The 12,084-nt window shown below is 37.2% G+C and overlaps 2 protein-coding genes across 2 annotated transcripts; one reads left to right on the forward strand and one right to left on the reverse strand.

Annotated features, from left to right (window-relative positions):
- The first annotated feature begins 386 nt into the window (after window positions 1-386).
- AAE18 (acyl-activating enzyme 18) lies at window positions 387-5,510 on the forward strand. The gene is given in 15 exon segments (XM_008248302.2): window positions 387-716; window positions 1,319-1,448; window positions 1,542-1,801; window positions 2,011-2,212; window positions 2,526-2,566; window positions 2,774-2,902; window positions 3,041-3,114; window positions 3,212-3,289; window positions 3,292-3,431; window positions 3,702-3,796; window positions 3,879-4,095; window positions 4,298-4,423; window positions 4,589-4,687; window positions 4,842-5,048; window positions 5,232-5,510. Coding segments are annotated over 15 exon segments (2,217 nt in total). The 5' UTR covers window positions 387-411; the 3' UTR covers window positions 5,346-5,510.
- A 458-nt stretch (window positions 5,511-5,968) lies between these two features.
- On the reverse strand, window positions 5,969-7,364 carry LOC103331402 (feruloyl CoA ortho-hydroxylase F6H1-3-like). The gene is made up of 2 exons (XM_008234341.2): window positions 6,772-7,364; window positions 5,969-6,641 (listed from the first exon to the last, which is right to left on the reverse strand). Exons 1-2 carry the CDS (start codon window positions 7,272-7,274, stop codon window positions 6,065-6,067), a joined length of 1,080 nt encoding a protein of 359 aa, XP_008232563.2. The 5' UTR covers window positions 7,275-7,364; the 3' UTR covers window positions 5,969-6,064.
- Between the last annotated feature and the right edge of the window lie 4,720 nt (window positions 7,365-12,084).

The raw sequence follows: 12,084 nt of genomic DNA on the forward strand, positions 1-12,084 counted from the left end.
ATTTTGAAAAAAATACACGACCAATTCAGACAGAGGCTCTTCTGTTTTGTTGGTAAATAATACTAGGATACGAGGGAGTTATCACGTGCGTAACTGTCTTACACATATCTCACTCTCACTCTCACCTACCACTTCAATGTTTCATGCAGATAGGAAGGAGGCACAATGGGACACCAATTTAGGGGACGGACAGACAGGTGATCCTTAACGAGTCATTTAACTAGTTTTAGTAGTTACTATAGGAGGGGAGCCAGTTTTGTTCCCTCTTTTTTTGCGACTCTGTACATTAGTAATACTAAATATCATATTGGAGGGCTACACGTGGGTAACTGTCGTTCACGTCGCTCACCTACTCAGTTTGCTAGTTAAAGTCAATAAACAGAACAGAAGTTGTTCCTAAGAGTAAGCTACATGCAAAGTAGAGAGAGAGAGAGAGAGAGAGAGAGAGAGATGTTGAAGAAGAGCATAAGCGAGGTGGGAGTAGAGGACTTGGTTGAGGCAGGCCTAGCCATTGACGAGGCCAAGCATTTGGAAGCAGTCCTTAAACAACATACAATCTCATCGGACGACCCAAGAGAGGTGTGGCGGCAGCTGGTGTCTGATAGAGTGCTAAAACCGTCACACCCCCATGAGCTGCACCAGTTGATCTATTACTCTGTCTATGCCAATTGGGATGTCTCCACCAAAGGCCTTCCTCTCTACTGGTTCCCTTCTCTGTAATGTCGAATTACTGTTTTCTCCTTCTCTGCCTGCCTCTATTTAATTTGTTTGCTCTTTAATTGCTGCTGTATTGTTTCTTGGTCATTCAAGTGCCTACCCTACCCTTTATCGCATTTTGTTGTATTGTAGTTATTTTTGGAATCCCCCTCACTCCCTCCAGTGTTGTATTGTAGTTATTTTTGTTTCCTTTATTTCTTGTAAACATTTTGTTTTTAACCTGAGATGCCATGCCAGGAATGAATCTCAACTCCAAGTTGAGCTAAAAGTGAAGCGGAATAAAACCCATCATTTGAACTAATCCACTTATAATATATCGAAATCAAACCTTATATGAAATCAGTTTCAATCATTTCGAACATTTGATGCTTCTTTAATAATTTTGTAGAGTGGAAGGTGTGTATGACTGTTGGTACATTCAAAATTCATTATTTACCCTTACTTAAGTGGGACATCATCACACATGGATTGACTAAACCTGACACATTTAGCATTAGTGTGATGATCTTGGAGCAATAATTCTGCAGACATGGAATGTCTTCTTGCTACTTTTCATTTTTGCTTCACAATTATAATTGAACCTGTTCTTCTCTATTGTCAGATACCAGTCTAGACACACAAACTTGGGACGATTGATGGAAGCGCATGGTTCAGAACTTTTAGGAACATCATATAAGGATCCCATAACAAGTTTTAGCCTTTTTCAGAATTTCTCAGTTCAGAATCCTGAGGTAAGTACTCATTTTATGCATAAGTCTTTTCCAGTGTTTTGATTAAAGGAACTATGCTCTTATTATAATTCATTATGCGTAAATGGTTATTAGGCTTACTGGTCAATTCTTCTGAAAGAGCTCTCAGTTTCATTTCGAGAAGCCCCAAAGTGTATTCTAGATAGGACTGACAAATCCAAACCCAGTGGAGCTTGGTTTCCATATTCAACATTGAATATTGCCGAATGTTGTTTGCTACCCACCAGACATCCAAGAAAAGAGGATGATAGTTTTGCTGTTATATGGAGGGATGAAGGATGTGATGATTCTGCTGTTAATCATATGACGTTAAAGGAACTTCGGGAACAAGTAATGTATGCTCCTACTTGATTTCCCCAGTACCATTTAGCTTTTTCTTTTAATTTTTTTGAGATTCATTGCATGTAAGTGTTGATTATGACTTATCTCAGACGCATCTAGTCATGCTGCGTGTTTAGTTAATCTTTCCAAATTATTTTCCTTGTATACATAATATCCTGTAGTTTTTTTCCTCTATTGATTTTGTCTACAACATAATTGACAGGCTGGTGGCTAATGCACTGGATACAATCTTTTCAAAGGGTGATGCGATTGCTATTGACATGCCAATGACAGTCAATGCAGTTATCATATATTTGGCAATTGTACTAGCAGGATTTGTTGTTGTATCAATAGCGGACAGTTTTGCTGTGAAGGAAATTGCAACTCGCCTGCGTGTGTCTAAAGCAAAGGGCGTCTTTACCCAGGTGAATTTTTCTTGATAAGTTAAACTATACCTTTAAAATTATAGGATAGCTAAGTAAACTAGACCGGCCCCTGATTACTCTCTGTTGGGAATTTTTTACTTGCTAATGTATTGCAATGTCATCGTGTCAAAAGTGCTGCCAAGGCATGATATGTATGTTTTGCACACTAAAATGAAGTTCGCACAATACTCATCTAGTACCATGATTTAGTGACCTTAAAGTACGATTTTTATTTTACTGGTTCTCATATTTTGCAGTCTGTTTTTATGGTTCTTGCTCTTGGAAATGATTCCTACCTTCACTTTGTATTCAGGATTTCATACTAAGAGGAGGTCGAAAGTTTCCTCTCTACGGGTAGATACTACTTCCTTTCAAATTATGCTAGTCTCTACATCTGTCTTCTTTCAAGGATAGTGATATTAAAGTGATAATCATGGATTTGAATGCTAGTCTAACCCCAGAAGAGCCCTGATAAAGAGGGATATGCTTTTGCCACCATAACTTAATTGTTACACTGGTGAAATGTGACATGTTAAGGTTATGATTTTTCTTTCCTTGCAGTCGGGTTGCAGAGGCTGCTACATGTAAAGCTATTGTGCTTCCAGCAATTGGGAGCAATGTAGGCATTCAATTAAGAGAACAGGATCTACCCTGGAGTGATTTTCTTTCTAGTGTTAGTCACAATCCAAGGTATTGATCGGGCCACTTAAGACTTTGTTATGCAAGGAGAGATTGCTGAGTTTATCCAGAAAAGCTTATACATTTTCTCCATGAGTGTAGTTTTAAACAAATTTCAATGTCATTGTAATGGTATTCTTTTCTTGGCAGAAAGAATTATTACTCTCCAGTCTATCAGCCAATAGACTCCACAATTAATATCCTCTTTTCATCTGGAACCACAGGTAAAGAAATTGCTTTCAAGGCAACATTTATTGTTAGCTGTCTACTTTGAAATTCATTTTCATCTTAATCTTCAGTTTATATTTTCGCATTCATCAGGAGACCCAAAAGCTATTCCATGGACACATCTTTCACCAATTAGATGTGCTGCTGATTCATGGGCTCACATTGATATTCAAGTGGAGATGTCTTCTGCTGGCCCACAAATTTAGGATGGGTTATGGGTCCAATTTTACTCTACTCATGCTTTCTAACTGGTGCAACTCTTGCTCTGTATCATGGATCTCCTCTAGGTGGTGGCTTTGGAAAATTTGTGCAGGTGACACCTACATACTCGTTCTCAATGAGTTCATTTAATACAAGTTCTATTCTTTTCAACAGCTGAGCTTACTTCGTTCAATTAAAAGATATTAGAAATGAAAGGTGCATGTATTGCTTGCACCTATAAAATGAAAGATCTCAATGAGGAATAATCTCCTAATTCATTATTTTTTATACCCTTGGATTGGAAAAACTCACTTAGCTCTTAAAGATCATAAAAGTGATATGCCATCCAAACACCTTATTTTTTTCTATTATATCTTTTCAGGATGCAGGAGTCACTATTTTGGGTACAGTTCCTAGCTTAGTAAAAGCTTGGAAGAATGCCCAGTGTATGAAAGGCCTAGATTGGACAAAGATAAAGTAATCTTCTATGTAAACTTCAGATAAACTTATTTGTATGAATACCAAGAAAAAAAAAAGACTTAAACATGGGTGTGTGCAGATCATTCGCTTCTACTGGTGAAGCTTCAAACGTTGATGATGATCTTTGGCTCGCTTCCCGTGCTTATTACAAACCCATCACTGAATGTTGTGGGGGCACAGAGCTTTCATCGTCCTACATCATGGGAAGTCCACTGCAGCCACAAGCGTTTGGAGCATTTAGCACAAAGTCGATGACCACAGGTTTTGTCATCCTTGATGAACATGGAATTCCTTATGTAAGCACATTCTTTAGCTGGTTTTTATTAGGGGTTCAGTTTCTTTAATTGTTACAATCACCTACCTTTCGCTCGATTACATCATGCCAGCTCGGCAGATATGTTTTTCTTGAAGCATTGGGTGATGGGTGACAGGTGGTCAAAGATAATATGAACAAAATCAACTCATTGATATATTTTATCTTCTTGATCAACGTGACAGCCAGAGGATCAAGCTTGTGTTGGGGAAGTGGGTTTGTTCCCACTATACATGGGAGCAACTGATAGACTGCTAAATGCTGATCATGAAGAAGTTTATTTCAAGGGAATGCCAATGTACAATGGAACGGTATGATTAGAACTGCCTTTCTTACAATACTTGAAGCTCTTTATGTGCTTAAATGTAACTGTCAATACGGTTCTAGATGTGCACTGTAAAGTTTCATGTTCGTCAATTCAATTACTCTATGATGAAAGCAAGAAATTTTCTATGATTTGACATATGTATCTCCAGCACCTTAGAAGACATGGAGACATACTCAAAAGAACTGTTGGAGGCCATTTCATTGTTCAAGGCAGGTCTGATGATACCATGAACCTCGGCGGCATCAAGGTAACGTGTTCAACTGCCCCCTCTGTTTGATGAGTGATGCTGAAGCATTCTTATGTCATATATGAATAAGCAAGTATGAACCTGGGTTGCTTGGTCATCTGTTTATCTTTAAATTGATGTACTTAAAACTTTTTCAATCTTTCTTGATTTTCAGACAAGTTCTATTGAAATTGAGCGTGTCTGTGACCGGGCTGATGAAAGCATCTTGGAGACGGCTGCTGTCAGTGTTGCACCTGTGAATGGGGGTCCTGAACAGTTGGTTATATATGTGGTAGTGAAGAAAGAATTTGACTCCAAAGCAGACCAGCTAAGGGCGAAATTCTCAAAAGCAATTCAAAGCAACCTCAACCCTTTGTTTAAGGTTTGACTTCTAACATTCTCTATCTATTCAACATGGAAACATAAACTCAAAATTCACAATTTAAAGGAGTAAAATGGTGTGATGTCCCAGTTGGCTTGTGTTTTGTTTCAAAAGACAACCTGGTTCATGTCATTTTTTAGTTGTTTATGTGATTTCTCCAACTGTTGTGATGGTTTTAAACAGGTGAACCATGTCAAGATTGTTGCAGAGTTTCCTCGAACAGCCTCCAACAAGTTATTAAGAAGAGTTTTGAGAGACCAAATGAAGCAGGAGCTTTCTGTTCGGAGCAGAATGTAGTGGCAGCATATTCATTGCATTTTGGTTAAGGCCCGAATAAATAAATGTGTATATATATGTTAGATATATCTATGTATCACATTCATATTCACTGATGATATGTTATATTAATGTTATGTATGGTGTACCATAAATTAATTAATCTTCATATGTTAGCAAACTCAATCGTACTCTTCCCATCACGAGCCTCTGCCTTCCCTGAAATGCTTGACATAATCAAAATACTAGATTGCTTTCTCCCCACTCTTTCAGGTACTCCAACAGCGGACTGATCATGTCAGATGGCCATCCCTTCTAGCCCAGCTTTGTCACTGCACATAGCCATGTTAGTGGTTCACGTACCAAAAGTAGGATAACTTTTTTCTTTTTTTCTTTTTCTTTTTTGTTGTGATTATCAGACCGTCATGTAGTATTACTAATCCGGCCGATAGTTTATATATTACAGTAATTCGCCAAAAAGTTATCATGCACTTCTCAAAGTGCAATTTCCCTCTTGTGAGTATGTAATGACTTTGCTGGAGTATCAAACAACTCTCAGATATACTAAAATTAATTTATCTGAAAGTAAATATACATTTACATAATGCGATAATCACATCTCATTTTCACATGAGCCACTCCTATGTTATGTGGTACAAACATTTTTATTTCTAAGACCTTGATCACCAAGCTTATTCACACAACATGGCATTCCCATTTAGTGCATATAAAGTAAAACTTCAAATTTTGGCAAACTCAATCGTACTCTTCCCATCATGAGCCTTGCGGAAGAAATGCTTGACATAATCAGAATACAGAACTTGCTTATACACTACTTTCTCCCCACTTGCAAGCACTTCCGGCAGCGGAGAGATCAAATCCGACGGCCTAGGGTTGACAAATATGGGGACTGAAATCCTGTTCTTACTTGCATTCGCAGCCACTCGATGCTCGATGCTCTTGTATCGTCCGTTGCTCATGATTTGGAGTGCATCACCAATGTTGATCACCAACGACCCCTTCACCGGAGGGACATGAATCCAACTCTTCTTGTCGGTGTCCCCTCGCACGTAAAGCCCGCCAATCTGGTCTTGAAGGAGGACGGTGAGTGTTGAGACGTCGGAGTGGCGGCCAACTCCAACTGTGAGCTCAGGGTTTGGACAAATGGGGTAGTAGTTGAGGTTAATCCGCATGGATCCCATTAGAAGACCTTCTTTTTCTTGATCTATTTCTTTCACATTTAATCTCTTCATTAGCATCTCTAGGAGTCGTTTTATGAGAATTTCGGATTTCTTCATGTATTCAAGCACTTCATCCCTGCAAACATATAATATACATGCATATAATTATTAGTCAATACAAATTAATGTGCAATATTAATGTGCTACAAATAGTTTTTTTATTATGTATATACAAGTAGACATTAATAACAGTAAGTGAAGCTTACTTGCAGGCAGGAGGCCAAAGTGCAGAGGCCTCATCCTCAGAAACATAGAAGAGACTAAGGTAATCTTTCCACTCCAAAGCCTTCTCTGCTTGAGGGCTAAAACTCGTTCCAAACCGGACATTGTTCGAACACGAACGCTCTTTAGAATTCTTACTCTTCTCCTCAGCTGGCAACTCAAAGAAGCGATGAGTTGCCTCCTTCACATTCTCAAGCACTTCAATGGGCACCCCATGGTTGACAAGTTGAAAAAAACCCCACTTCTCTGCTGCACTGCAAATAGTTTCTGCAACTTTCGGGTCGTCCCAGTTTGACATGTCGATGATGGGAACAGACTCTTCGGAGTTTTTGATCCCAAAACTCGCAGTGCTAATTCTCTCTTCAAGGGGCTGGATATATTGCTTTGGAAGGCTTTTGAGACCCATTTCTGAAAGACCCTTAACTCCATTGCCTTTGTTTATAACAAAGTTGGTGATACCTGAAGGGCTGGTCATGGTTGGAGCCATTTTTTCTCTTGTATGATTTTGGGATTGACCTCTAAATAGTCTAATGGAGGTTGAGGAAAAGGTTGAAGAAGATTCTGTGATCCAGTAAAGTGGCAACAGAGCTTATTTATACATGAGTTGTGTTATTTATTATTGTTATTAATTATTTAATTAACAATTACTCACCAACTCGAGTAGCAATTAGCATGCTTTTTAGGGTTTGGGACTGGATGTCAGTACAGGAATGCATCATTCAGTGGGCCACATTGATGAAATCTGAACTTTGGGGTCGAGGGTGTTATGGAGAAGTTATGCCTAGGTTAGGGGTAGGTGATCGCGGGTGCTTCATGCAATACAAATACTACTTTATTTATTAAAATTGCGTCACATAAGATTTTCATGTCCTACATTTATTTTGTCTTGTCAAACCTCTATATGATGTGACGTGCCTCACTAATCAAACACAACACCTAAGTTTATGAGATTATCAAAACGAAAGACATTAACGAAATTTTGATATTAAATTCTAGTAGGGAATGCGTTAATACGAAAATTGTATTGGCATTTTCTAGACTCTAGCATAGGTTGAAAATTAGTATGTGAAGAATTGTTACTAGACGTTTTGACACAACTTATTCAATCTCATACTTCCGAGGCATGACTTGATCGATATGAAAAACTTGACTTAAGGTAAATCATGACATAACCATGCATTCACAACAGGATTTATAGGTGAAGTTATTTTCAATGTCATTGTGATTTAAGTTAAAAGGTTAGCGTTTCCTAGTGACGTGCACCATGCTCATCTCCTAATTAACTTGTTTTAGGAGATGAATTTTTCTTCATAAAAGTGGATGTTGGTATGTCATCACTTAAGAGTCCATATTGAATCACAATTCATATTCATCATTAGATAATAGGTTATCTTCTATTTGGCGTCTTAATAAAGAGATGATATTGCTTCAGGATTGGTAGTGATAGTTGAATAGGTTTGAGAGTCATTGTTGAATAGAAATTGTGGTTCGTGAGTTTCTCTCTAGTAAGACAACCTGCCTCGCATAAAACGTTTGGTTTTCCTTTTCTTAGGCATGGCTTTCAACGTATTTTGTTTCTGAGCATATTGAATTTTTCAAGAGAAAGCTACTGTGCATATTTTTCAGATAAGTCATCAAGTGTTTCTTGTTTGCTTGGTGATTTATCAAATCCTTCTATCATTCATATTTCTTTCATATGCATGTCGGTGACTTATACAATTGAGGGCACCAAGACTGTTATGGTGTTTATCCTCCGACAAGCTTGAAGCAATCGTGACCAGCATTGCGTTCAACATAAGAAGTGTTAAAGATCATCCCGCGACAAAAGTTGAGTTACGAAGAAGTCGGTAAACTTTATCTAGATTGCATCTAGAATAAGTGTGTGAGTACTTCTTGAAATCTTCATTCTATTGTGGATTTGCTTTGGATTAAGGAATCCTGTGGATTTTCCCCAAATGTGGGATTTTATCACGTAAAATAAATATATGCGCGTTCTTTTACTTTACAACTTTGCACATTTCATGATTGATATGTCATATCAATCCTACTTCGAAATTCTATTTTTACTTATTGTTATTAATATCGAATTAGCCTATTCACCCTTCTCTAGGTATTCTTAGTTGTCCTACTAGGGCTTGCAGCCTCTAAGGTTCATCTCTTCCGCTTCTAGATTTATTCATCTTTTGTAGTTATCTCTGGGTTCCTTTGGATTTCCTAAACAAAAATGGAGAGAATATTTTGCTTTACATATGGGATTTTGGGGGAGTAATTGTCGAAAGTAGAAATATAAAATTTAGGGGGAGATAATTTTCTGTTTTGTATATAGGATCAGAACGTGTAGTAAAAAACTTAACCTCCTAACTTATGAATGATTGTTGTTTAATTGTGCCAAGTTTTGTTTTGTATTGTTTCGATTCTATTATGCTTCACTGGTAGTCTGTTTGTTGGTGTGCAGAAGTTACAAGAACTAAATATCTGTTTGGCAAAGTAAAATAGGATGTGTAGGTTCTTCTTGTAAATGTGTCTTAAATATACTCTAGTGTTTTGTCTAGGAAATGCCAAAGGGAGAGATTGTTAGTACAAAAATTGTATTGGCATTTTCTAGACTCTAGCATATGTGAAGAATTGTTACTAGACGTTTTGGCACAACTTATTCAATCCCATACTTCCGAGGCATAACTTGACCGATATGAGAAACTTGACTTCAGGTAAATCATGACATAACCATGCATTCACAATAGGATTTATAGGTGAAGTTATTTTCAATGCCATTGTGATTTAAGTTAAAAGGTTAGCGTTTACTATAGTGACGTGCACCATTCTCATCTCCTAATTAACTTCTTTTAGGAGATGAATGTTTCTTTATAAAAGTGGTTGTTGGTATGTCATCACTTAAGAGTCCATATTGAATCACAATTCATATTCTCTATTAGATAATAGGTTATCTTCTGTTTGGCGTCTTAATAAAGAGACAATATTACCTCAGGATTTGTAGTGATAGTTGAATAAGTTTGAGAGTCATTGTTGAATAGAAATTATGGTCCCGTGAGTTTCTCTCTAGTGAGACAACATGCCTTGCATAAAACGTTTGGTTTTCTTTTTCTAAGGCATGGCTTTCAACGTATTTTGTTTCTGAGCATATTGAATTTTTCAAGAGAAAGTTATTGTGTATATTTTTCAGATAAGTCATCAAGTGTTCCTTGTTTGCTTGGTGATTTATCAAATCCTTCTATCATTCATATTGCATTTATATGCATGTAGGTGACTCATACGATTGAGGGCACCAAGACTGTTGCGGCGTTCATCCTCCGACGAGCTTGAAGTAATCGTGACCAGTATTGCGTTCAATATAAGGAGTGTCAAAGATCATCCCGTGACAGAAGTCGGTAAACTTTATCCAAATTGCGTCTAGGATAAGTGTGTGAGTACTTCTTGTAATCTTCATTCTATAGTGGATTTGCTTTGGACTAAGGAGTCTCGTGGATTTTCCCCAAAGGTGGGGTTTTACTACGTAAAATAAATATCTGCGTGTTCTTTTACTTTACACATAAGACAGTAATTTAATGTATGATGAATTGTCCTACATAACTACACATATTTTTAGTGGAGATTATTAGATCTATTTTCAAGTTTAGTTTAAGAAAATATATATTTCAAAAGTACACATATGCATTGTATTTTTGTATATGGATTAAGATTTGGGAAATTTTGTTTTTAGCTTTCTGTTACCTAAATAAGTTCTTAGTTGTACATTAATTAAATTTAGTATAATAATCCAATCGATCAACAAAATGGATGAGTATTGAGACTTCAAAAGCCCTGCAAATTTGGTATGTTGCCCTTCATCTTGATGACATTGTACTGAAAGACCAAACCGCTGGGCCAATGCATGGGCTTTCAAGATATTCTTCGGGCTGAATTTGACCCTCACTTGGCCCAAAGTGTATTTAGAACCCCATTCGCTTAAACTTGCTTGCCACCGTCATCCAAAAACTACAAGTGAAGATATATCCATCCATCTCCTTTTCCTTTTTTTCGCCCCGAAGTTAACAAGGAGAGTGGGGTTTTCTCACACACAATGATAATAGGTGTCTTATAAGAAGTTGAACTAGAGAACACTGATATGCAAATCAATACCTTTTTTTACTAAGTTAGACCAAAAGTTTATGAATAATAAAGAGAAGTAAAACAAAAACATTATTTACACACAAAAGAAAATTTTGGTGCGGCCTTGTGCGGTTGCACATATCTTATGAATAGGGTCGCTGATGGATAAGGTGAGTAAACTCATCGTCCTTTATAAGTGCATTTGTTGAAAACAAAAGAATGCTAAAATCGCTACCTCTCTACTCTACCTGTAATAAGGCGATTGCTTTGTCGCCATGCCAACACAGTTATACAGGTCGGCCATACGTGAGTGTGACTAATAATAGAGTGTTCACTACAAATCTCAAGTCAACTGATTTTTTAAAATTCGATTGCTCAAGTTAATCATAACACCATTCGTTTTGTTGCATAACATATTAAGACTTTGTCCAAGTGCCTATTCACTCAAACGAAGGGGCATGGTGTCCAAATATGAGTTTCATGTGTCATGTGGTTTTTCTTTTTGTTGATAAAAGTGAAATTAGAAGGGGAATTCAAACATAAGATATCAGATGTAATTGCTCTTAAACATTTAATTTGAGGTATAAGCAAGTTTGGTCCACAGATTGTGCTCGCTAGGCGATGGCACAAGGCCCCTGAAAAAATGAGCCCTCCTGTAACACCTTTAGTCCAAAAGATATAATAGCACAATGCCTTCTATGTGCGTAACTGATACATTTTAGGCTTTATTCTAAATTTTTGTGAGTCTTTTTCTTTATTTTTCACGTAGTTGGCCTTTTTTTACATAAATTAAGGTCATCTCTAGTCATGGAGTAGGCCAAATATAACCCTAAAATAATCTGCAAAACTCATCTCCAAATTATGACTAAATTTTTTTGCTAAATTTGAGAACCACATTGGGCCTTTAGCCCTCAAACTAGGCCAAGTGTAGCAACTTTGGCTTAGGCCAAATTTCATGTGCTTTCCAAGAGAAGAAAGTATCAAGCGTGGGCAAGAGTACAAAACATCTCATGCAACTATAGATCCAACAGCCAATATTAAAGTGCGTTGTGGCGGACCTACTAAGGAGCAAGAAGGTGCAATTACATCTCCTCGAAAAAACCATTATAGGTCTTCAAATTGCTTCTTTGCTCAACTGATATACAGATTACCTTATTTCTATTTTCAACATTTAAGTAAATGTCTTTGTC

The sequence above is a fragment of the Prunus mume genome, linkage group LG1 (assembly GCF_029339155.1).
Source record: "Prunus mume cultivar Tortuosa linkage group LG1, ASM2933915v1, whole genome shotgun sequence".
NCBI lineage: Eukaryota > Viridiplantae > Streptophyta > Magnoliopsida > Rosales > Rosaceae > Prunus > Prunus mume.